Genomic DNA, 27722 nt, shown 5'->3' on the forward strand with positions numbered 1-27722 from the left:
ACTGAGCTCAGCCAATTTGAAGCAGAGGGTGAGAGTGACTTAGGAGAACCTGTTGTCTTTGGAGGTTTCCTAAATTATTTTGACCTGACGAAAAACCCCACACTTACATAATCACAGAAACCAAGCGTCCCATGTGGTGGGCATTTGCAGTCGGATGCACTGGTATTGCACTTCTTGCTGATTCAGTGCTGTACAGTTACTCTGACAGCCAGTACAAGGTCCAGTGACATTCTAGTCATATGACACATCACAAGAGCACACTGCATCCAACACAGCAGCCCCCCCCCTCTCCCTCTCTCTCTCTCTCTTTCTTTCTTTCTTTCTTTCTTTCTTTCTTTCTTTCTTTCAGTTCCTCATGCATGTAAAAGTACTGTGGCAGATGTCTTTGCTGATGCTGCATCAGGCTGCACAAGTTTATACACAATCTATTGGCCTTTAGACAAAATACTGAAATTATTACATTGTGTGTACTTATTGCTGACTCATAATGCAAATGAGAGAATGTTTGAAAATGTGTCTCAAATGATTTCACTGTACCCATCTACATTTTGAATTTTACACTCAAGAACAAGCAAAGTTGCATTCAACCAGGTAAACTGGGGAAAATGCTGTCTTTACTTTCATTGTAATGAGATCACTTCCTTTGTTCACAGTAATATAGTATATAAATAGTCTGTCATTAAATTTAGATTGAAGACAGGTTGCTGTGTATCTTAACCATTATTAATGGACACTTTTTACTTCTGGTTTGCTTTCTTAGGACAATACTGATACACACAAGATTATTACTATTATCATTATTATTATTATTATTATTATTATTATAACAAGTTTCTGTGGAATGGGTGAAGCTACAGAAGAAACAAGAAAGGAGAAGTCATGCCAGCTTTTTGTAAAATTGTGGAATTACCACTGAAACAGGAAATAACAACATGTTGCTCAAGATGTTAATTTCTGCTATAAATATTAATTACTCTCATGAGTAAATATCTAAATTAATTGTCTTTGCACAAAAGACCAAAGGAAGTTATTGTTAAGCATGTGAAACACAGCCAATGAAATAATCTGTAGGAAAGCTTTTTCAGTTAATCAGTTTTGTGAGTATCATATCTGAATCAGAAACAAAGTAAAAAGAAGTAAAGTATTTAATAAAGAAAATTTAAGGAAATGTTTGTTGCTTGTTGATGACAATGTGACAGGTAAATGAGTTCAAGAAATGCTCACTGAAAGAGCAGCATTTTTATGTAAGATATGTTTCTGGAAAAGGTCACACTTACAATTTTTAATAGAGAATTCTGGGGTAAAAGCTTTCTTGATGGTAAATATAGCAAGTGTATTACCATGAATGAAAACTGATTACATAATATTTGTAAGCTGGTCACTACACAGCAAGATGTTATGAAACAAGCCAGTTTGTATTCAACCTTGAGGAGGGTTTTATATAACAGCCAGGAGTGGCCAGCCAGCAGCACAGAACCCAATTACCAGTATGCAGTTTGAGTGGGGGAGAGAACTGCCAGCAGCGTTCTAGGTCTTCTCATGTTGGTTTCCTGTTTCACTGTGTGTCACATGGGTGTGCATGTCCAGCAACAGGACCCAGCTAGTATTTTGGCCACGAGTTGGCTCAATCGACTCAGAAGAGGAGAAAAGTAGGAGTGATAAGGAAAATATGAGTCGGGATAGGTCACCTGCAGATGAGGGTAGTGAACCAGAAAGTGAAGCTCAATTCTATTCATCTGAACCAAGTGAGTGCTTGTCTTTATTTCAGTAGTTATTAACCTTTTAACACCACCATATGCAGGTTTTTGAATGTGTGTGATCCAAAACAAGAAGTGACAGTTTGCTATAATAACAATGTGATACTAGTGACAGGATATTCTCTGCACATTCTGTTGTATCTTGTAATGTAGAAATGAACATTTTAGTTCTGGTGGTGGTTGTTGGGATCTTTAAGGGGGACTAAACAGCTAAGGCATCAGTCCCTTTTAGTTCTGTTTTTACTGCATTATTAGAATGAAACCAAAGTTTGCTTTCTATGCCAAAGTAAATAAGGGGGTGTGACTTGAAACACAATTTTCATGCTGTATTTCTTTTGACACACTGAAAGTTCATTTAAGTGAGAGTAATACTTAAATTATGGAAGGTGCTTTCTGTTGCAAATTACATTGATGCCAGTCAGTTGTTGGGGACTGTTTTTTTTTTTTTTTTTTTTTTTTTTTTATATAACAGGTTTGGATTGAATTGCTACAGAACAAGTGTTAAAGAGACTTTACCATTGCAGAAAACATTTTTAATTAATCCAGAACTGTAAATGATTTGTATTAGTGAGAGAAGTTAAAAGTACTTTCTCTGTGATGACACACATTTAACTGCTGGTAAATACTGTACAACTGATGCTTTAATTCTTCAGTTTTTGTCACATACAGTGACAGAACAATATTTAATAAGTGGACTGAATAATAAGAAAATATAAGTAGTTTCAGTAACTTGATAAATTCTGGAGTTAAATTTATTTACTCTGGTATTCAGCACAATTTCATTTGGAAAGTCAGATGCTACAAATTTTTCCTTTTAGTGTGTGTGTGTGTGTGTGTGTGTGTGTGTGTGTGTGTGTGTGTGTGTGTGTGTGTGTGTAAGGGGGGCAGGGGGGGGGGGTGCAGATCATTATGCAAGACCAGAAAGACTGAGAATAGTGTAGATTTCTCTTTCCTCTTGTTGTAAAATGTTATGGATATCTGCTACTGCACAGAACCATTATGTTCCTCCTCTGACGATGAATTTATAAGGCTTCAGCATGAAGTACCTTTCACGTCTGCAAATACAAACTATTCAGTACATTAATGTACAAGGTTCTAACAGTTTTTTCGGTGCATAATAACTACTATACTGATGACCATTTGCAGAAAAAGCCATTCAATATTAATAATTTCTTGATGACTTTTTCCTTAAGTTTTGTACCACGACTGACCCCAAAACACACATTTATAGATCCCACTGTATGGGAGCCTGTAGAAAATTTTTGTTGTTATCCACTCTATCACGAAAAAAAACTCTGTACTTCAGATTAGAGGGCTGGGTGGGGGGTAGGAGTGCCCCGCCTCCTGTGGATACCTGTGGCAACATGTGAAACAAAGATAAAAAGAAATACAGAATTTCACTTTTATCTCTTCTGCACTTCACACCTCATTGCGTTCTCATTCTGAAAATGTGTTCCTTCGTGCATTCCTTTCCCAAATGCTATGGTCTTTTTTTTTTTATTTTTTTTTTTTATTTTTTATTTTTTTTTAAATACTTTTGCCATTATTTGACTCTGATCATATTTCACCATCATATGCACAGATGTCCTAGCTGCGCACAGACAAGTTCAGAGATTTCCATACCATCAGTCAATAAGGCTAGGAGAGTGTGTGTACTAGTTACGCAGTTATTAGCATCTCACTTAGACCGTGGATTGGCATCACTTAGTTGCAGTAATATGGATATAGAGGAATTATGGGTAAAGTTAAAGCAGTTTGTAAATCGTGTTCTGGAGAGTTATGAGCCTAGTAAGTGAATAAAGGATGGAGATGACTCACCATGGTTTAATAATGAAATTTGGAGGATGCCGAGGCAGCAGAGGCTGTTGCACTCTTGGTTCAAAAGGGAATGCGCAAGTGACGACAAGGAAAGGTTACTAAACACTTGTGCGCCTATGAAAAGATATATGCACAAAGCCTACAACTACTACTACTGACACACCTTAGCAAAAGACCTGGCAGGGAACCTGAGGAAACTCTGGTCTTGTGTAAAATCGCTAAGTGGGTCTAAGGCTTCCATGCAGTCCCTTGTTGACCAGTCTGGTGTGGCAGCTGAAGGTTGTTGTTGTTGTTGTTGTTGTTGTGGTTTCAGTCCTGAGACTGGTTTGATGCAGCTCTCCATGCTACTCTATCCTGTGCAAGCTTCTTCATCTCCCAGTACTTACTGCAACCTACATCCTTCTGAATCTGCTTAGTGTATTCGTCTCTTGGTCTCCCTCCACGATTTTTACCCTCCATGCTGCCCTCCAATGCTAAATTTGTGATCCCTTGATGCCTCAGAACATGTCCTACCAACCGATCCCTTCTCCTAGTCAAGTTGTGCCACAAACTTCTCTTCTCCCCAATCCTATTCAATACCTTCTCATTAGTTATGTGATCTACCCATATAATCTTCAGCATTCTTCTGTAGCACCACATTTCGAAAGCTTCTATTCTCTTCTTGTCCAAACTATTTATCGTCCATGTTTCACTTCCATACATGGCTACAGAAACGACTTCCTGACACTTAAATCTATACTCAATGTTAACAAATTTCTCTCCTTCAGAAACGCTTTCCTTGCCAGTCTACATTTTATACCTTTGGCGGAGGGCACCTTACGTGCCACTGTCATTACCTCCCTTTCCTGTTCCAGTCACGTATGGTTTGCGGGAAGAACGACTGCCGGAAAGCCTTCGTGCGTGCTAGAATCTCTCTAATTTTACATTCGTGATCTACTCAGGAGGTAGTAAGGGGAAGCAATATATTCAATACCTCGTCCAGAAACGCACCCTCTCGAAACCTGGACAGCAAGCTACACCGCGATGCAGAGTGCCACTCTCGCAGAGTCTGCCACTTGAGTTTGCCAAACATCTCCGTAATGCTATCGCGCTTACCAAATAATCCTTAATGAAATGCACCGTTCTTCTTTGGATCTTCTCTATCTCCTCTGTCAACCCGACTTGGTACGCATTCCACACTGATGAGCAGTACTCAGGTATAGGTTGAATGAGAGTTTTGTAAGCCACCTCCTTTGTTGATGGACTACATTTTCTAAGGACTCTCCCAATGAATCTCAACCTGGCACCCGCCTTACCAACAATTAATTTTATATGATCATTCCACTGCAAATCATTCCGTACGCATACTCCCAGATATTTTACAGAAGTAACTGCTACCAGTGTTTGTTCCGCTATCATATAATCATACAATAAAGGATCCTTCTTTCTGTGTATTTGCATAGTTTCCCAGTTTGATTTTACAAAGAAGTACTCAAAGGCATTGGTCCCGTATCTCTTGCCCAACACAAAGTCCCAAGCGACTGGAAAGAACTATTGAAAAAATTTAGAGAACTGACATAGCTGACTGTCTGTACATTATGTGTAAGGACCACAAAGACAAGATAAAAGAAATTGGGGCTAATATGGAGGCATATAAACAGTCATTTTTCCCTCGCTCTATTTGTGAGTGAAACAGGAAAGAAAAGGTCTAGTAGTGGTACAGGGCACTCTTCTTCATCACTGTACAGTCGCTTGCGGAGTATCTATGTAGATAGATATAGATTTGGATGTAGATGTAAATGTAGATCTGTCTTCTGTACTGTCATCAGTGTATGCTGTCCCTCATCTCTCTCCTTGACTTTAACACTCTTCTCTGAACAATGTGGGAGAAACACCCATTCCCATCAGAGCAAAATTGTTTTCCCCACTCCATCATTCACCCACTTTCTGAAGTCCTTCTCAGTAATGGGAGCCCAACTCTGAAATCACCTCCCACATTATAATTAGATAACTGATTAACATCTCCAGCTTCAAAAGACACTTAATGACATGTCTATTGAAGCAACAATAATGACTACAATTGCCCCTGTATGCACTTGTTACCCCTGTACATCCTATTTTCTAACCAGTTCTCCCTCATTTCCCAGTATTCTTAGCTAGTCTCCTTAAGTTTTCATTCCTCAGAGCTCAATATACCAGAAAACATATATTTTGTACACCTTTAAACCCTTTTTATATCTACCATCACCAACACCACCACCACTACTGTTTGTTACTACTACTACTACTACTACTACTACTACTACTATTATTATTATTATTATTATTATTAGTGGTAGTGGTGCTGGCAGCAGGATGAGTAGAAGTACTGCCAGTATCAACTTCATTAGTTCATAATCAGTATAATTTACTCACATTGTATAGACACTCGAATCATTTTAATATCATCTGTCAAATTTAATTTGTTATTCCTTAGGTAACTGTGGTGTAAAAAGGTACTGTATGTGTGAAAACCTGGTCCAGAGTAAGAGAGGGCCTAACAACCCTAATCAGATTGGGTTAGAGAAATTAATAAATAATTTACTTTTATAGGTAATTAAACTAACATCCTTCCCCAATTTTTCCATGTTTGGTTCCCATTGTTCTGATTTCTGTTCCTCCAATGAACATACCCCCCTTCCGCCAATTGTTTACTATTAACAAGCTCTAAATGAACACAGCAGGTTGAAAAATGACACTTATTGAGGTGAGATACCAAACTGATAGCAGCTTGAAATTTTTATTTAAATACAGAGTTATACTACAGGTGGTTTCATGTATAATGCAAGCACTCTGGCAGTGCACTGGAACTAATACCCCCATAGATAGGCTGTGATCATAGCATTATGCTACAGCCTGTTATTTGGACACTGCATTAGTTAATAAACGAGATGAGTTAGGAGTGCCCTTGGAAGGAAATCCAATAAAATTTTTGCACCATTTAGCACTTTAGACACGTGTCAGTAGCATCTGCTCACAGAGCTGTGCACAAATTCAACATGAAACATTGCAAGTACCGGCACTGCATCAGTTCACCAATTAAGGTGGCAGTACTGTTGCTCAGTGTCAGCACTACAACTGACTATTGCAGGTGCTGTGTGATGGAGAGGATTATCCAGAAATGCTCATTTTCTGATGAAGTTTGAATGCATTTATCAAGGTATGTGAACTTCAGAACAATCATCACTGGAGTTTTCAAAATTCTTGTCCAATTCCTCATGAGCTGTAATTAATGCAGCCAAACTTTATCAGAAAAGCAGAACATTTCAGTGTCAACCTCTCCATCATGCATAAACTGTAATAGGAAGCTGAAGTGCAATAGTATCTGAATTCTTCAACTGATTCACTATTGTTATACAGTCTGAGTTTACACACAGCTCTATGAGCAAATGCTACTGATATACCAGTATGAAATGCTGAATGCTCCAAACATTTTCTTGTATTTCATTCGATGGAAACTCCCAGCTAATCTAATTTTATTACCTACCATATTATCTGAGCAACTGTCTGTAGCGTAATGCAGAGACCGGTCTGCCTATGGGAGTATCAGCTGCTGTGCAACACTGGACATTCTGGACTTGCATCACACATGAAAAACACTGCAATATAGGATAAATCTATACTTAAATAAATATTTCAAGCTGTTAGCATTTTCATTCACTGAGGTGACAAAAATCATGGTACAGCTCCTAATATCATGTCATATTTCCTTTTGTGTAGTGCAGCGTGGATTCCACAAGTTGTTGGAAGGCCCCTGCAGAAATATTGAGCCATGCTGTGTGTATAACCGTCAATAACTGCAAAAGTGCTCCTGGTGCGGGATGTTGTGCACGAACTGACGTCTCCATTATGTCCCATAAATGTTTGATTGGATTCATATTGGGAGATATGGATGTACAAATAATTTGCAGACTGTCCAGAATGTTTTTAAAACCAGTCGTGAATAACTGTGATTTAGTGACATAGTGGATTGTTGGCTATAAAAATTCCATAATTACTTGGGAACATGAAGTCCATGAATGGCTGCAGATGGTCTCCAAGTAGCTGAACATCGAGAACACAGAGTCCATTGCATGTCAACACAGCCCACACTGTTATGGAGCTACCACCAGCTTGCACAGTGCCTTGTTGACAACTTGGGTCCATTGCTTCGTGGGGTCTGTGCCACACTCAAATGCTACCACTGGCTCTTGCTAACTGAAATTGGGACTCATCTGACCCGGTCACATTTTTCCAGTCATCTACGGTCCACCTGATATTGTCACAAGCCCAGAAGAGGCACTGCAGGCGATGTCGTGCTGTTAGCAATCACACTCACATCAATCCTCTGCTGCCGTAGCCCATTAACGCCAAATTTCTCTACAATGACCTAAGGGATGAGTTGGCCGTACGCCTCACATTGATTTCTGCTGTTATTTCACGTAGTGTTGTTTGTCTGTTAGCACTGGTAACTCTACTCAAACACGTCTGCTCTTGGTCGTCAAGTGAAGGCCATCGGCCACACTGCGTTGTATGTGGTGAGAGGTAATGCCTGAAATTTGGTATTCTCGGCATACTCTTGATACTGTGGATCTCGGAATATTGAATTCCCTGTCTAGCTCCAACTACCATTCCGCATCCAGAGTCTGTCAGTTCACATCATGCGGCCATAATCACGTCTGAAACCTTTTCACATGCATCACCTAAGTACACATGACAGCTCCGCCAATGCACTGCCGTTTTATATATAGTGTACGCGATACTGACGCCATCTGTATTTGAACATATCGCTATCCCATGACTTTCATCACCTCAGTGTGTCTCACCACGATATTTTTATTTAATTTTTGGCCTGATTTGTTCAATTACAGCTTGTTATAAATAATTAATGGGACCAAGGGGGATATGTTGGGCGGAGGGTGAGGGGGACTGAAATCAGAAATATGTAAACCATTCACGGAGAAACTGGGAAAATATGGTAGTTTAAGCAAACAATTGCAACCGAGTTAATAAGGTATATGCTTTGGGAAAGGATACGCCTGAGACAACACATTATCATAATGAAGATGAAGTATACAACTACATAATAGCGAAATTGATGTTACCTTTACCCGCATCTCGTGGTCGTGCGGTAGCGTTCTCGCTTCCCACGCCCGGGTTCCCGGGTTCGATTCCCGGCGGGGTCAGGGATTTTCTCTGCCTCGTGATGGCTGGGTGTTGTGTGCTGTCCTTAGGTTGGTTAGGTTTAAGTAGTTCTAAGTTCTAGGGGACTGATGACAATAGATGTTAAGTCCCATAGTGCTCAGAGCCATTGATGTTACCTTTTTATCTTTGATAGTGGGGCTATCAATGTTGTTTTTTTTTTTCAGTCATAGTACAAAACTTAATAGAAAGACAGCAGGGAAGTATTAATGCTGAATTGCTTTTTCTGAAAATGGTCGTCAGAATAGTAGTTTCTATGCACCAAACGAAATTTTTAAATATGTGGAAACTGTTAGAGTTTTTTATGTTAATGTACTGAATATTGTTCGCGCATGCGAAGTTGACACTCGGCGCGGTGGCTGATGGGAGCGACTGTAAATGAGAAATGCCTTTACGGTCGCAGGCATCAGCCACCGCGCCTGAGTGTCAACTTCGATTGCGCGTGTGTTAGTGTGTGTTTACAAAACTTGGCTCGGCTCTACAGTTTGACAAACGTAACATCAGAAGAGGATCATAATTGCTGTGTCTGTTATTAGACATTACATAATATTTTGCAACAAGGAAGAAGAAAAATCTCCACTACTGTGTCTTACTTCAAAGCCACAAAATAAGTTTTCTGACTTGTGATACACTGGTCTGTCCTGCACACCAGTCTGTTGACAGCTATTTGAATCTGCTACGAAGGCACGCTGAAAAGGAATGACTTCAAATTTTCATGTCAAAAATCACAAAGCTTTTTAAATAAATATACAAAAGTTATTGACATTGTATATCTTTATTCTTCTTGTCTATATATTTGCAGCCTTCTGCTCCTAGAGGGCTCCGAACTGTGGCGTGTAACATGGCGATATGTAACGTAACTAAGTCGGTGCGTGAGAAACAGCATGCGTAATCGACCTCCGGATTCGAAGGGTTCATCCACACATGGAGCATCTTCTCTTCCAGCATGAGAACGTCAGACCACACACGAGCACTGTGACATCTGCATCAGCCCGACACCTTGGTTCACTCATCGATAATCCTCCAATACAGTCCCGACTAGACTCAATCCGATTTTCACATGTTTCCAAAATTTATAGAATACCTTTGAGGGCTTCACTTTCATAGTGACGAAATGGTGCAAACAGAGATGAGGTTATAGCTCCGTCAACAAAGTCAAACATTCTACAGTGACGGTATCAACAAACTGGGCTCGTGGTAGAAATGTGTTCGTCGCAAGGGCGAGTATGTTGAGAACTAAATATTTAGATATGAAGTATAGAGATGTAAAATGCTAATAACGTTTGTCTTATTTAAAAAAGCTTTAAGGGTTTTCTCATAAACAAATCGGAGGCATTAGTTTTCAGCACGCCCTCGTATTTCCGTCATCTGCTATACTTTGCACCTAAAATAGACAAACTTTTAATGATAGTATATGGAATTTGTCCAACAGAATCAAAACTACAAAGCAAAAATTTGTAATTATTGACTTTACAAATGAAATTGCGACAACAATACCGATACCGGTGAGTGTAACGTGTAACGTAATTTTAAAGTATTGAGGCACAATTATTTACCATAAATAACTGCTGGTAACTCGTCTAGTTTGTTCAAAGTTAAAACTAATGCGCCACTTGCGACACTGTCCAAGTAATGGCTGGAACGTCTTTCAGCGATCGAAACCTTTCTATTAGGGTACTGGCCTCCAAGCAACGCCAAACAAACTGTATGATATGTACCTGAAGCGTAAGCACACAAAAACGACTGGCATGCAAGTCAGACAGCAGATTTAAATGCTACCAAATTCCAAACATGCTTTGTTATCACCGACCCAGGAGCCAATTATATCGCACTTTTTGTAAAACGTTCAGTTTGTCACTCATATCTATGCAGTCTGCTAATGAAATACTACAAGCCAGTCACGTCTATTTTTATCTAATCTGCCGCCTTTGAATTAATTTCGACATATTGTCTGAGGTAGCTTGTTATTGTAACAATAGCTGACTAGTATGAGTGAAACCCAATCCCACTTACCTTTCTAAGGAAGACAACTGCAGCTGATGCTGCTGCGGGAAGCTAATATGTAGTGACGAGGAATGCTCACGGGGTGGGAGCATGGCAACGGTAATCAGTTGTTTGTTGCGCTTCGAGTGATTGTTATTAAGGATACGTTTGAGTAAGATAATGTTCAACTAAACACTGGATGCTAGTGTACATCACGTCAACATCCTCTCTCGAAGCTGTCATAATACTTCGTCAGGTATCTGGTACAGTAAGTCATAGGTCATGGTACACGAAGTGCGTTTCTCGAAGATGACGCTTGACAAGCAGAATGAGAAATGACGAGATTTTTCTAATTACCTCTTCGTTGCTCCATATTTGCGTAACACTAATTTACGGTCAACTGCCAGTTACAGTAGCTTATTTTTATTGTATGTATGATACACACGAGGATACGCATCGAGTACGTGGGTGTATGTACTGAACGACTCTCTCTCATATAAGCGCAGGTAGTTCATTAGTTGTTCTTACTGGAATGGCGATACTAATAAAACCGATATTTTGCTCCTCTTGCCCTAAGGTAATGTAATATTGAAAACCTGGATGATTTACATTGCACCTCAAGGGCACAGGCAGCTGAGCCATTACATGTTCTCGAAATGAACCTTGCGAGAGAAGAAAAATATGGAATGAAGCGGGCAAAAAGATTTGGTTTTATCCAGGTAATAACAGTTTTGGAGTGGTGAGTTCTTCTTAGTAGGACTTAATGTGCGACGGTCTCATGATGTTGTCACGGGAAGTGCGCATTAGTAAACTCATGTTAACGGTATGATGGAGAATATTACCACCAGAAACGATTTTGCAATTTTTATTTTTTTAGCGATAAGTTTCGATTGATGTTGTAATATGACAATGGAAGGAAACATAAGAGGAAGAGATATCCAGCGAGAGATCGGGTATCGTGAAAAGTGTGACCTCACAGTACAGGTGTCCGCCCCCGGTAGCTGAGTGGTCAGCGCGACAGAACGTCAGTCCTAAGGGCCCGGGTTCGAGTCCCGGCTGGGTCTGAGATTTTCTCCGCTCAGGGACTGGTTGTTGTGTTGTCCTAATCATCATCATTTCATCCCCATCGACGCGCAAGTCGCAGAAGTGGCGCCAAATCGAAAGACTTGCACCCGGCGAACGGTCTACCCGACGGGAGGCCCTAGTCACGCGACGTTTACATTTACAGAACAGGTGTGTCACTTAGCTGTAACTCATTCATTCCGACGAGTTCCGCATTATCATATTGTACTCAAATCTGATGAGATGGCTTGGGGCGCCAGGAGCAGCTGCGTTCGTGCTTATTGCAGAATTGTACAGCTTTCAACAACAATGACGTGAAGATGATCAGGCAGATGTGTAGCGTATCTCTTGCAGTTGTCTACAGAAGCAAGACAAAAGCTGGAAATCAACTCTTCATTCACCACAACCGAAGCAGAAAGCGATCTAAAAGCTATGTAGAGATTGAGTTGACCGATAGCGTCCAGAGACTGAAAATCACACTGCTTCCTAGAACACAACATTTAACAGTGCTCAGCTACAATCAGAGGAGAGCCACATCTTCACAACATCAGTTTGCATTTGATTTTCTCACTGCTACAGCTGGTTAGTTTGGGCTTTCAACGCGTGCAGTGATAAAAGGCTCGCGTCAAGACTCTCTGAAGACTGTAACTTCATCCTGTATGCATCATGTTATTGCATAAGGCATTCTATGATATCTATTATTAGTGTTTTACAAAGCGTTAGACTTATTCTCTCGATCCTGATGGGGAGGACTTTCGTCCCGAACGAGTGACAGCCGAGTAAAAGCTTGTGATAGGCTCGTGTCACATGTACTGAGGACAAGCAAAGATAGGCGCGCCATATATCAGTGTTGGGTGCTACTTGGAACATGCTTGCTGGACAAACATTTGCCTTGCGTCATTCCCTTGCCCTGTAACAATCACTGTTCATACTGGATTTGTCGTTGGAGGAGAAACGGAGTTCAGTTATTCACAAAGACCAAACTCTTAATAACTACCATTTATCTCCGTTTTTATTATTTCAACTTATTACATTTGTTCATTTGGAAGAATATATCTTGGACACTAATGGCCGCGCTGTTGTGCGCCCCAGTCTAAGTAACAACTAAGCTCATTGGACAAAAAATTAGTCACACCTACAGAAATCATTACGCGCATGATTTAATATTGTTGAATTCCACATCTGGAGTTGATAACCGCATGGATTCGGTTAGGAAGTGAGTCCACGGGGTTGTGCAGGAACGTCGCATCCAGGTTAAACCATTGGCTAAAGACTTGATCGCCCAAATCCATCAAATTACGGGCATGCTGATGTCGTCGTTCTACCCGCTGTTCCAACGTGTCTCACAAATTCTCTGTGGTGTTCAAGGCGGGTGATTTTGCAGGCCAGTCGAGATATAATAGGCTGGGGGAGTGTTCGGAAAACCAGTCACATATTCTTGCAGGCTGAAGAACTTCGCTGTTGTCGCTATTGTCTCTTTGAAAAACAGGAGTACCAACAGCATACTGATCATGCAAATGTTGTTAGAAAAACAACAACTGATCATTCACAGTGTTCAAATAAACATGTTGGTTCGTGTTAGTGGTCACCTCAGTGAGCAGGCCCAATTCATGATAATAAAAACACCCCCAAAATATCACAGGCCCGCCTCCGGCTTGAACCTGACCATGCACGCATTCGGAATGAAATCCTTCATTTGTCCTCCGCTCCACTTGACGACGTAAGTCATTTGAATGTAGGCAAAATGTGGTTCGTCAGGCCACACTACGTTCCGCCAGTCGGTTACTGTCCACGTTCGATGATACCTAGCCCATCGAGGACGCTCAGCTTTATGTGCCTATGTGAGTAACGGCCTCTTGCGAAGTGATTCCCTCTAAATGTTCTTTTCGTGCAGTTTCCGTCATAATGTTCTCTCGCAAACAGTTGAGGATGGACCTCCATTCACTTGCCTGCAGCAATTCCTGTCGGGTCTGGAAGCGATTTTAATTCACAAGCCATGAAACACATCTCCGATCCGTCTCAGTCAGGCTATTTTTCCGACGAAAATTTTGACTTACTCTTTTCTGGCCACGTGTCTTACACCACAACTTGTAGACACATTGAACAGTTCGCAGCCAAACACCGACGAAGCCAGCAAATTCACAAACCGTATGGCCAAGGGTACGGACAAACACAATTGCCTCTTTTCGCCACTCTGTCACGTCCTTACATTTACCCATGTTTACGTACAATGTCCGCTTGAAACATTAACTGTCTCACTGCTGCCTTGTCCTCCACGAACAGGCAGTTCGTGCGTGGTGGAGCACATGAGTCGATCGCTGCACTGTCTGTAAAGGCTTAACGATTCATATGTGCGTGCGCACCGGGGTGACTAATTTATTTCCCGGTGTGGTTATTTCTTCTAGCTCTATACCGATCTACATTATTACAAGCCTCAAGAAATATTCAAGCCACAGAAAAAAGCTTTCCGCGTTCTTTTATTTATTTTGCTATTTTTTCTACAACTATAGGGCCGCGAGAACGTTTCTTAGATTTTAATCAGGCATACTTCACTTCTCTGTAAGCGGAACTTCGCACACAGTTCACTGTTTAAAACAAACATCAAACGTTCGGCTGAGGTGGCGCGAAAATTTAAAGGCCGCGAATTGTAAATCCAATAACAGCGTTAATGTTAAAATGAATGTTCTTGAATCAACATTTACATGAAATTACGGTTGCCACTATTTCTGTATGACGAACAGCGACATTTCTCTTAAACTGACTAAAAAATTGTAATTTAGAGAACCGGCATTTGAAGCGGACTGCCGAACGCTTCTACTGACGCCAACGTAAGGTGCCGAAGTTGATTGATTGTAGGAAGACACCAGGCTGTTGCACTCTCTGTTCAAAAGGGAACGCACAAATGACGACAAACGAACGTTAGAGATTCGTGCGCCTGTGAAAAGATCTATGCGTGCAGCATACAACAATTATCACCGTCACACCTTGCACATGATCTGGCAGAAACACGAGAAAATTTTGGTTTAAGTAAAATCGCTAAGTGGGTCTAAGGCTTCCGTTCAGTTCCTTGTTGACCAATCTGGTATGGCAGTTGAAGGTAGCAAAACGAAAGTCGAAGTTTTAAATTCCGCATTCAAGAAGTCGTTCACTCAGGAGAATCGTACAAACATAGCGTCATTTGACCATCGAACAGACTCCCGTATGGACGACATAGTAATAAGCATACCTGGCGTAGAGAAGCAACTGAAAGATTTGAAAGCAAATAAATCACCAGGTCCAGATGGGATCCCGATACGATTTTACAAAGAGTTCTCTACAGCACTGGCCCCTTACCTAGCTTGTATTTATCGTGAATCTCTCGCCCAACACCAAGTCCCAAGCGACTGGAAAAATGACTCCAGTGTATACGTAGGGTAAAAGAACGGACCTGCAAAATTACAGACCAATATCCATAACTACTGTTTTCTGCAGAATCCTTCAACATATTCTCAGTTGGAATATAGCAAACTTTCTTCAGACCGAGAAGCTTATGTCCACGAATCAACATGATTTTAGAAAGCATCACTCGCGTGGAACTCAGCTCGCCCTTTTCTCACGTGATATAATGAGAACTATGGATGAAGGGCAACAGGCAGGTTCCAGTATTTCTAGATTTCCGGAAAGAATTTGACACGGTGCCCCATTGCAGGCTGTTCACGAAGGTAAGAACATGTGGAATAAGTTCACAGATATGTGAGTGGCTCGAAGACTTCTTAAATAATAGAACCCAGTATTTTGTCCTCGGGGGTGAGTGTTCATCAGAGACAAGGGTATCGTCAGAAGTGCCCCAGGGAAGTGTGACAGGCCCGCTGTTGTTCTCTATATACATAAATGATTTGGCGGACAGGGTGAGCAGCAATCTACGGTTGTTTGCTGACGATGCCGTGGTGTACGGTAAGGTGTCGAAGTTGAGTGACTGTAGAAAGGTACAAGACGACTTAAACAAAATTTCCAGTTGGTGTGATGAATGCCAGCTACTCCTACATGTGGAAAAATGTAAGTTAATGAGGATGAGTATGAAGATCAAACCTGTAGTATTCGATACAATACTACTAGCGTCTTGCTTGACACAGTCAAGTCGTTTAAATATCTGGGTGTAACGTTGCAAACCGATATGATGTGGAACGAGCCTATGAGAACAGTGGTAGGGAAGGGGAGTGGTCGACTTCGGTTGATTGGGAGAATTTTAGGACAGAATACCGCATATAGGACACTGGTGCGACCTATTCTTGAGTACTGCTAGAATGTTTGGGATCCGTACCAGGTCAGATTGAAGGAAGACATCGAAGCAATTCAGAGGTGGGCTGCTAGGTTTGTTAGTGGTAGGTTCAAACAACACATAAGTGTTACGGAGCTGTTTCGGGAACTCAAATGGGAATCCCCGGAGAAAAGGTGACGTTCTTTTCGACAAACACTATTGAGAAAATGTAGAGATCCGACATTTTAAGCCGACTGCCGAACAGTTCTACTGCCGCGAATATACATTGCGCGTAAAGGCCACGAAGAGGAGATACCAGAAATTAGGGTTCATACGGAGGCATATAGATAGTCGTTTTTCCCTCGCTCTATTTGCGAGTGAAACAGGAATGGAAATGACAAGTAGTAGTACAGGGTACCCTCCGCCATGCACCGTACGGTGGCTTGCGGAGTATATATGTAGATGCATAAACAGACTCTTCTCTTAAGCTTAAAAACTTCACAACTGCTGATGATTTTTTTCTACCCAACGTCACATTCTTTGCTGCTTCAGAATATTTAAAAAGTTTGGCGCTTAGCATAGGCGTACAGTCCACTGATTTCAAAGACATATGATGTTTAACCTATGATAGCACATTGGTAATTCCGCTAGTGTTACTAGTTTGCCCTATTTAAATGAATTTGAATCAAAATAACTGTCAACTTTTTTAAAGTGCTTGCAGAGTGACCCTTAATATCTATCTGCTTCTCCTCTGTTTACAATGGAAACGTAACACAAACTACACATTCTGCTTCATAGTCACTTCTCCCTCGTTTTATGAAGAGCCATTCTTCTCAATATTTTTCTTGGAACGAGCACTAACTCTTTGGGATTTGAGTTCACTTGAAACAAGCATTTGATAACACATTAACCTCGATACGACTGAGAAAGAGAAACAAATAACCACGTTGGTGCAAAACTTTAACTGAAGTGATATAAGGGGCAATAAGGGAACACTCAGCAGCGTTACTGTGCAAGAATACTCCTTAAGGGAAACAGACAGTTTTCTCTGAAATTCGAAATGCTGGACAAACTGCGTCCCGAAAGAATTTTTCAGGACACCGATTTCTCCAATCTCTGAAACCGGGACTGTCCCGAAAAACCGGGAGATCTGCCAACCCCACATGACATCGCGGAAAACTAATCAAAATGAGAATAACAACGGTAAGTGTGGGTTATAAGACTTGATTACAACAGGAACTGGAGAAACCGCGCCTTTAGAGCAATAACTGATTATTGACGTCTCAGGAAACAGTAAAAGAAGAGAGCAAATACAAGAAGGTTAGAGTTTCGCGTCTCGTCCAAGTGCAGATCAGTAAAACTGGAACATCAGCTCGGATTAGTGAAGGGGACAGAAATGGATTAGTTATTTATGCGTCGATGAAAACTTGCGAATTTCACCTGAAGTGGTTTAGGAAAGGTACTCAAACCTAAATCAGGAATGCCGGATGGGTATTTGATCTCTGCTCAATCCGAATACATGTCCAGTGCCCTAGCCATTGTTCGGTATCATTGGGCAAAGACAGCAAACGGGAAGGACTGTAGCCGGAAGGAAAGGCAGGGGGAAAATGAACGAAAGGAGACACTGGATAGATATGGGGAAGAAAATAAAAATAACTGTCCGTCTAGACATATAGACTTTTCTGTTACTTCCCTAAATGGCAGAGGGCATTCTCTCGAAGTGGATATAGTCGACTTCCTTCGCCATGCTACCCGAATTCAAGCATGAGCTCCATCTTTAATGAGCTCGTCGTCGACGAGACAATAAAACCTTATCTCCTTTCCTTCCTAGCAGCTGTGGAGATCTGTCACTGTTGGACGGTTGAGGGGCTCGTTCACTCACTATCAGAACGAGTTACTGTGAACATAACCCAAAGTATTTTAGGTTTATCTTCGATCAAACGCGATGTTGAATTTTACATTATTATTTTTAGCATCAAGTGGAAAAAAATTAGAGTCTCTGTTTGGTGCACAACTAGAACATGGTACAGGTAACATATTAAATTAAAGTTGTAACGAAATGTCATGTACATGACATGAAAAGAGGAATTGGCGAGTTTTCCTGCTGCCAAAGCAATGAAGGAGAAAATGGCTACAGTTGAGCATATCCAGGTTCACTGAGCACACTGGGTTGGTGAAACAAAACGTGTTTTGCAGATACGAGTGGAATTCAGATGTAAGTTACACATTTTATGACAGTCCAAGCTACTTCTGTGTAGTGATGAACTACTCCTCATAGAGACACCTATACATGACTCTATTTTTCAAGATAGACAACAAGTCTCTATAAACAAGGGCCGGAAATTTCTACCAATCATTCAATTTCTCGAAGATAGAAATGCATTCCTTTGACACGGAGCCATTCGAAATTCGCTGCGTGAACGTCCTCATCAACGGAAAATCTCTTTACACCCAGACGTTCTTTCAGCTTGCCGAAAAGATGTAAATCCACACTGCCGGATCCTCTTTCCTTTCCGATCAGCGTCGCCAGTGCCTGTGTGGCCGTGGTCAAATTATTTGCACCGTTTCACTACGGCTGGACGCGACATTGCATTTGGTCTGCATAGCACCAGAGTTTCACGGCGAATCTGCGTACAATCAGGGCGCTTTACCTACAAGAATACTGTCCCACGTACTTCATGTTTGGAGTACGTTTCCAGTTTTCGCCCTATTTCAATCGCACACTGTGAGGCCCTTGTTATACTCACCAGAGCAGAGCTGTGTCTGCAGGAACCCCGGAAAATGTACTCTCTTCTGATAATGTGCCACTCTTGTTGCACAGTGGACTTAGCATGGGACGACGTGTTTAACTTATTTTCTGGGGTCCCTACAGTGTACCCAGCCTCGTGATGCCAATTGAGGAGCTACTAGACCGAATAGTAGCAGCTCCGGTCACAGAAACCCATCATAACGACCGGGAGAGCGGTGTGCTGACCACACGCCCCTCCTATCCGCATGCTCATCTGAGGATGACACGGCTGTTGGATGGTCCCTGTGGGCCACTTGTGGCCTGAAGACGGAGTGCTGGGGTCCCTACATATTGAAGCATATTTTTCACAAGGCGCGCGCTCTTGATCTGCATTCGAAGTCTACCAGGTTAAGCCCCCCCAGCCTTCAGTGGAAGTGTTACCTGTTCCCTGGCCAGACACAGGAGCATACGACTTCATAGGAACCGCGCTATGTATACTTTTATCCTAGCACCAAATTCATTTTCCAGTGGAAGTATCCGTGAAATTTACCATGCCATTGACAGTACGTAGGTATTAACGCATTCGGCACGTCATTTTACATTTAGTTGTTTTTGATGGAAGCGTATCAAGGCTCTCCCTATCTTCAGCACAATTTCTTTTGCGTTCTCATTCAAGAATTCAGCTATTCCTTTTCTAAATCGAATGTCTAGTATTTTTATTTCGTCACATTCCTCAAAGGGATGAGTGCCGAGGTGTATGCGACTCGTTAACCAGAGGATTTTGCAAACAGCTGCTCAACATGCCGGATTTCAAAATATATTTTGTGCATACTACTTCAGATTTTTTTTTTTACTGTTATGGTTTGGTCATCTGCGTACACATTGATTATGAAGGTGCTGTTTCCAATCTGCTTGCTTCAGTGTGACTATGTAGTGTACATATTAATGGCTCTGACGATATTATAAATAAAGCCATGGACAATGGGCCTCCATGTCTGAAGGATATGTGCACTAGAAGTTCTTCTGATAGGTACCCGTTCACTTGGACCCTTGAAATCATATTTGCAAAATAAGCAGTAAGATTATGTGTAGTACTGATTCCGTGAAACTGAAGTGAACCATCACGTCTCACAAGAACTCGTAGCTCACTTTGTCGGACGCCCTGTCTAAGTCAATACTTAGGCCAGTACTTTGCTGTTGATGTAGGTGGGTGTGTAAAACGCAGTCTCGCAGTATACCGATTCCATTGAGGATGTTTCTACCAGGAACGCTACATGTCTGGCCTGGTCCAGTAGTATAACACAGTACTACCTGTATACTCGCTACGAGAATTTTTGCTATTATCTTGCAATCTATGCAAAGTAATGTAATTGGATGGTAATCGGATCTTGTGCTCACTGTTGGGTTCTTCGGCACAAGTACTATTATTCCTGGACCTGTACCGGTGTATAGCCTCCTGTTTTCTACCTTATCTTTCTTCACTTCGAAAAATTCATGAACTACGATATGCCAGTATTTTGTGCAAAATACGTATGGGATCCCATCAATCCCTGGACTTCCGTTTCTCGGCAAGTTTTTGATCACTGATTTCAATTCGTCTTCCGTCATAGGTTCCATCAACGAATTTCTGCTGTCGTCGCGTCACTTTCGCGATTTTTGTATCTTCAAGATGATAGTAACTCTAGCGCATCTTGAAATGTTTTCTTATGGTCGGAATGTCTGGTGGCGCCTTGCATGTCGTTGGGTGTTCGCCGGCTGTTATGTTTCCTTCGTTTCTTCCCTGTAGCCTTCTTTGTCCTCTTACTAAATGGCAGACACTCCACCTTTCATCTGGGGGCCATGCGTGGTCTTTAGGCCTAACAATATTCGCTTTCAGTCTGTCTGCCTGAATTCGAATATTTTCTTTTTGAGCGTCCTCAGTTCCTGCACTGTCTCATCACCATCATGTATTTCGTATTTCCCGTAAGGCACTGTCACGAAATTCGATGGTATTTTTTCTTTCCCGGTATAGTTTACGCGGAGCATTTTTAAAAGATCTTAAAATACCTTGCTTGGTTATCTACTTCCATAGTACACTGTGACTTCTACAAAAACGTTTCTTTCTTTTCCAGTTGGGGAAATGGCGCTGACGTTTCCTTCAACACGTTTGTCATCAAGGACTCTCATTTCCAGTAGCTCTTACCACAAGGGTTTGGTCTCGGGAATCCTTCGACATTTGATGATCAGTTATACTGAGTGGTAGGCTCCTATGTCTTCATACCCATCTACGTCTATATTTCCTGAAAAATCCACTTGAGCCCCCTTAGTGTATTTATCTCTTTGTTTCTTTCTCTTGTTTTTATCCTCCGCACTTCCCTTCAGAACTAAACTGATAATCCCGTGATGTCTCAGAATGTGTCCTGTCAACCGATCCCTCCGTTTAGCCAAGCTGGGCCACAAATTTCTTTTGTTGCCATTTCTGTTTGTACATTCTCATTAGTTACTTTATCTATCCATCTAATCTCGGCTTTCTTCTGTAAGAAAACGTTTGAAAAGTTTCTGTTCTCTTTTTGTCTGAACCACTTATCGTCCACGTTCCATGCCATACAAGGCCTGACTCCAGACAAATACCTTCAGAAAATATTTCCTAACACTTAAATCTATATTTGGCATCAACAAATGCCTCTTCTTCAGAAACGCTTTTCTTGTCAGTTCCAGTCTACATTTTATCTCCTTCTCTTCTTCGGCCATCATCAGTCATTTTACTTCCAAAGTAGCAAAAATCATCTACTGCTTTCGGGGTCTCATTTCCTAATATAATTCCAGGAGCATCCCTGATTTAATTCGACTACATTCCATGGTCCTTGTTTTACTTTTGTTGGTGGTCATCTAATATTCCACTTTCAAGATATTGTGCATTCCGTCTGTCTCTGACTTAATTATAATGTCACCCACAAACCTCAAAGTTTTTATTTCTTCTCCCCGAACTTTAATTTCTTCTTCAAATTTTTCTTTGGTTACTTTTACTGCTTGCTCAATGTACAGGCTGAATAACGTAGTGGATGCTACAGCCGGCCAGGGTGGCCGAGCTGCCTCGGGCATGGATGTGTGTGATGTCCTTAGGTTAGTTAGGTTTAAGTAGTTCTAAGTTCTAGGGGACTGATGACCTTAGCAGTTAAGTCCCATAGTGCTCAGAGCAATTTGAACCGATTTTTTTTTTTTTTTTTTTTTTTTTTTTTTTTTTTTTTTTTTTTTTTTTTTGAATGTGCTACAAGCCTGTCTCAGTCCCTTGTCAACCACTGCTTCCCTTTCATGCCCCTCGACTCTCTTAACTGTCGTCTGATTTCTGTACAAGTTATAAGTAATCTTGCGATCCCTGTACTTTAGCCCTGCCAGCTTCAGAATTTCAAAGAGTGTATTTCAATCAACATTGTCAAAAACTTTCTCTAAGTCTACAAATACTATGAACATTGTCTAAGAGAAGTCACAGGGTTAGTATTGCGTGGCGTGTTTCTACATTTCTCCTGAATCCAAACTGATCTTGCCCGAAGTCGGCTTCTACCAGTTTTTTCATTCTTCTCTAAATAATTCGTGTCAGTATTTTGCAGCCATGGCTTATTTAAACTGATAGTTAGGTAATTTTCGCACCTGTCGGCACCTGCTGCCATTGGATTTTAAATTATTATATTCTTCTTGAGATATGAGGGTATTTCACCTGTCTCATACAGGGTGTTTCAAAAATGACAGGTATATTTGAAACGGCAATAAAAACTAAACGAGCAGCGATAGAAATACACCGTTTGTTGCAATATGCTTGGGACAACAGTACATTTTCAGGCGGACAAACTTTCGAAATTACAGTAGTTACAATTTTCAACAACAGATGGCGCTGCGGTCTGGGAAACTCTATAGTACGATATTTTCCACATATCCACCATGCGTAGCAATAATATGGCGTAGTCTCTGAATGAAATTACCCGAAAGTTTTGACAACGTGTCTGGCGGAATGGCTTCACATGCAGATGAGATGTACTGCTTCAGCTGTTCAATTGTTTCTGGATTCTGGCGGTACACCTGGTGTTTCAAGTGTCCCCACAGAAAGAAGTCACAGGGGTTCATGCCTGGCGAATAGGGAGGCCAATCCACGCCGCCTCCTGTATGTTTCGGATAGCCCAAAGCAATCACACGATCATCGAAATATTCATTCAGGAAATTAAAGACGTCGGCCGTGCGATGTGGCCGGGCACCATCTTGCATAAACCACAAGGTGTTCGCAGTGTCGTCTAAGGCAGTTTGTACCGCCACAAATTCACGAAGAATGTCCAGATAGCGTGATGCAGTAATCGTTTCGGATCTGAAAAATGGGCCAATGATTCCATTGGAAGAAATGGCGCCCCAGACCAGTACTTTTTGAGGATGCAGGGACGATGGGACTGCAACATGGGGCTTTTCGGTTCCCCATATGCGCCAGTACTGTTTATTGACGAAGCCGTCCAGGTAAAAATAAGCTTCGTCAGTAAACCAAATGCTGCCCACATGCATATCGCCGTCATCAATCCTGTGCACTATATCGTTAGCGAATGTCTCTCGTGCAGCAATGGTAGCGGCGCTGAGGGGTTGCCGCGTTTGAATTTCGTATGGATAGAGGTGTAAACTCTGGCGCATGAGACGATACGTGGACGTTGGCGTCATTTGGACCGCAGCTGCAACATGGCGAACGGAAACCCGAGGCCGCTGTTGGATCACCTGCTGCACTAGCTGCGCGTTGCCCTCTGTGGTTGCCGTACGCGGTCGCCCTACCTTTCCAGCACGTTCATCTGTCACGTTCCCAGTCTGTTGAAATTTTTCAAACAGATCCTTTATTGTATCGCTTTTCGGTCATTTGGTTTCATTAAACATCCGTTGAAAACTTCGTCTTGTTGCAACAACACTGTGTTCTAGGCGGTGGAATTCCAACACCAGAAAAATCCTCTGTTCTAAGGAATAAACCATGTTGTCCACAGCACATGTGCACGTTGTGAACAGCACACGCTTACAGCAGAAAGACGACGTACAGAATCGCGCACCCACAGACTGCGTTGTCTTCTATATCTTTCACATCACTTGCAGCGCCATCTGTTGTTGAAAATTGTAACTACTGTAATTTCGAAAGTTTGTCCGCCTGAAAATATACTGTTGTCCCAAGCATATTGCAACAAACGGTGTATTTCTATCGCTGCTCGTTTAGTTTTTATTGCCGTTTCAAATATACCGGTCATTTTTGAAACACCCTGTATATTCTGCACACCACGTGGAATAGATTTGTCACGATTGGCTCTCCAAAGGATATCCATAGTTTTGACGGAATGTTGTCTACTCCAGGGGCCTTGTTTCGATTTAGGTCTTTCCATGTTCTGTCAAATTCTTCTTACAGTATCGTATCTCCCACCTCATTTTCATCTACGGTCTCTTTCCCTCCTATAATATTGCCTTCAAGTTCATCTCCGTTGTACAGCCGCTCTATATACTCCTTCCACTTATTTGCTTTTCCTGGTTTCCCATCTCAGCTCTTGATATTCATACGGCCGCTTCTCTTTTCTCCGAAGGGCTCTTTAATTTTCCTATAATCGGTATCTGTCTTTCCCCTAATTATATAGCCATTTTGCACTTTCTATCAAACTTATTTTTGGACGCTTATATTCCTTATCTTTTTTACTTTAATCATTTGCCAATTTTTTATATTTTCTCTTTCCATTAATTCAATTCGATATCTTCTGTGATATCTAAGAATTTCTGCGCTGCCTTCATTATTCCTCTCTCAAAGCTACCCATTTGTCTTCTGCTGTATCTCTTTCCGTTGTTTCAGTCAATCGTTACCTAATGCTCCCTCTGAGCCTTTCAGTAACCTCTGGTTCTCCCAACTTATCCAAATCCTATCTCTTTAATTTCTTACCTTTCCGCAATTTATTCACATTTACTCTATAATTCATACTCCATGAATTGTGGTCAGAGTCTATATATGCACCTGGAAGAGACTTATAACTTAAAATCTGGTTCGTAATGACTGTCTTAAAATTATTCAGTCAGTCTGGACCCTCCGTCGTCTCCTAGTCTCTTCTTCGTGTACAGCGTTTTTTCATGATGCTTAAAGCATGTGTTAGCGATGTTTAAATTATGCTTTGTGCAAATTTCTACTAGGCGGCTTCCTGTGTCATTCCATTCCCCCAGTCCATACCCTCCTACTGTTTTTCCTTCTTTTTCTTTCCCTACTATCGAATTCCAGTCCACCGTCGCAATTTAATTTTCCTCTAAACAATTTCTTTTGTCTCATCATACACTCCTTCAATCTCTTCATCGTCTGCGGACCTAGTGGGCATATAAACTTGTACTACTGTGGTGGATGTTGGCTTCGTGTCTATCTTGGTTACGACAATGCTTTCACTAATTTCTTCATAGTAACATGCCGTAATTCCTATTTTCTTATTCATTATTGGACCATTACCTCTATTTGATTTTGTATTTACGACCCTGTATTCACTTGACCAGAAGTCCTGTTCATTCTGTCACCGAACTTCAGTAGTTCCCATTATATCTGACTTCAGCTTATCCCTTTCGCTTTTTAAATTATCTAACTACCTACCCGATTAAGAGATCTAACATTCCACGCTCCGTCCTGTTGAATGCCAGTTTTGTTTCTCCTGATGACGACCTCCTCCTGAATAGTCTCCGCGTGGAGATCCGAATGGGGCACCATTTTACCTCAAAAATATTTTACCCAAGAGGATGCCATCATCATTTAACCATCCAATAGAGCTGCATGTCCCCTCGCTTCCAGCCGCTCGCAGTACCAGTACAGCGAGGCCACGATGGCTGAGGTTACAAAGCCAGATCTGTCAATCATCCAGACTACAACTACTGTAAAGGCTGCTGCCCATGTTCAGGAACCATACGTTTGTCTTGACTCTCAACAAATACTCCTTCGTTGTGGTTGCATCTACGATACGGCTGTCTGTATCGTTGAGGCACTCGAGCCATCCTCCCACGTTCCATGGCTCATAGACATGCAAGAATGATCCTCTCTTAAGATGCTATAAAATTATTTTAAAAAATAAGTTCATACCTTACAGCCGATTGATATCTTAGTAGTTAAAAGAATCTGGTATATTAACCATGTTGCAACTTTCTCTCCACTATATAAATATATATCCGTTGTGCGACATAAACGAAAGTATATATATATATATATATATATATATATATATATATATATATATATATATATATATATATACACGAAGGTTTGAACTTTATTTATTTACAGCTCGTACAAAATAGATACGTGTTTCAAAGTTTACTGACCTTCAGAGTAGTCACCAGCATTGTGTATAGCCCGTTACCAGCGATGTGGAAGTCGTAGGATACTCTTAGCAGTGCCAGCTGTGTTGACAGTTCGAGCGGCGCGGTCTATTGCCCCACGAATTTGTAGCACTTCTGAAGCGAATGCCGTGAAGTGTTTCCTTCAGTTCAGAAATCGAATTGAACTTACCAGGGCTTAAGTCAGGGGAGTGCAGTAGGTCATATAGCACTTAGCAGCCCCAGTCTAACAAATCAGTAGCAGCTTGCACTGTACGTGCTTGAGCATTGTCCTACAAAATGATGGTCAGGTTCAAAAAATGGTTCAAATGGCTCTGAGCACTATGGGACTCAACTGCTGTGGTCATTAGTCCCCTAGAACTTAGAACTATTTAAACCTAACTAACCTAAGGACATCACACACACCCATGCCCGAGGCAGGATTCGAACCTGCGACCGTAGCAGCAGCGCGGCTCCGGATTGGAACGCCTAGAACCGCACGGCCACCGCGGCCGGCTGATGGTCAGGTCCTGCAGAAAGTATCATCACTTCTGTCTCTATGCTGTTCATTTTTGGAACACAACCTACGACCAGCTTAGAGACAAAAGTGATGACACTTTCTGCAGGACCTGGCCATCATTTTGTAGGACAATGCTCAAGCACGTACAGTGCAAGCTGTTACTGATTTGTTTGACTGGTGGGTCTGCTAAGTGCTATACCACCTACTGCACTCCCCTGACTTAAGCCCTGGTAAGTTCAACTCGATTTCTAAACTGAAGGAAACACTTCACGGCATTCGCTTCAGAGCTGCTACAAACTCGTGGGGCAGTAGACCGCGCCGCTCGAACTATCAGCCGGCAGCTGGGCCGAGCGGTCCGGAACAGCGCTGCTGCTGCGGTCACAGGTTCGAATCCTGCCTCGGGCATGGATGTGTGTGATGTCCTTAGGTTAGTTAGGTTTAAGTAGTTCTAAGTCTAGGGGACTGATGACCTCAGTTGTTAAGTCCCATAGTGCTTAGAGCCATTTCAACCATTTTTTTCGAACTTTCAACACAACTGGCACTGCTAAGAGTATCCTACGACTTCCACATCGCTGGTGATACACAATGCTGGTGACTACTTTAGCGCCACTATAAGGATGTAAATAAGGTATGTTTTAAATACACGCTGTAACGGACGTGAGCGTTAGTTGCCTTTGAGACTGGACGTGGTGAAATGATGTCTGTCAAGAATGCCCTTAAGGCGACAAAAACACCATTATCAATTCCTCACTGAGTTTGGACGAGGTTCTTTAATAGGGCTAGAAGAAGCTGGATGTTCCTTTTGCCATATTGTAGAAAGACTTGGCAGGAATGTAGCCACTATATAGGATTGCTGTCACTCGTGGTCACGAGAATGTACGGTCGCAACGAGACCGGGCTCCGGACGGCCGCGTGGCATTACCGAGAGGGAAGACCATTTTGTTTGGCGTATCGCTCTGGCCTGCTCAATCACCAGATCTGTCTCCAATCGAGCACATATGGGACATCATGGGGTGACAACTCCAGCGTCATCCAGGAACAGGAGTAAACTGCATCTGCAGCAGCAATTTATCAGCAGTTGGCACCACAGTGACACAACGAACTGTT

At 41.8% G+C, this 27722-nt stretch overlaps 1 protein-coding gene across 8 annotated transcripts in view; it reads left to right on the forward strand.

Annotated features, from left to right (window-relative positions):
* The first annotated feature begins 1461 nt into the window (after window positions 1–1461).
* The window catches only part of LOC126470122 (ras-related protein Rab-7L1-like), a 175283-nt gene continuing 149022 nt past the window's right edge, over window positions 1462–27722 (forward strand). For 7 of the 8 annotated variants that reach the window (XM_050097732.1, XM_050097733.1, XM_050097729.1 and 4 more), the window contains exon 1: window positions 1462–1745. In XM_050097732.1, the coding sequence (XP_049953689.1) occupies window positions 1580–1745 (166 nt within the window). In that variant the 5' untranslated portion in view covers window positions 1462–1579. The remainder of the gene's footprint in view (window positions 1746–27722) is intronic. The other variant, XM_050097734.1, reaches the window with a different exon arrangement.

Source organism: Schistocerca serialis, chromosome 3, assembly GCF_023864345.2.
Source record: "Schistocerca serialis cubense isolate TAMUIC-IGC-003099 chromosome 3, iqSchSeri2.2, whole genome shotgun sequence".
Lineage (NCBI taxonomy): Eukaryota > Metazoa > Arthropoda > Insecta > Orthoptera > Acrididae > Schistocerca > Schistocerca serialis.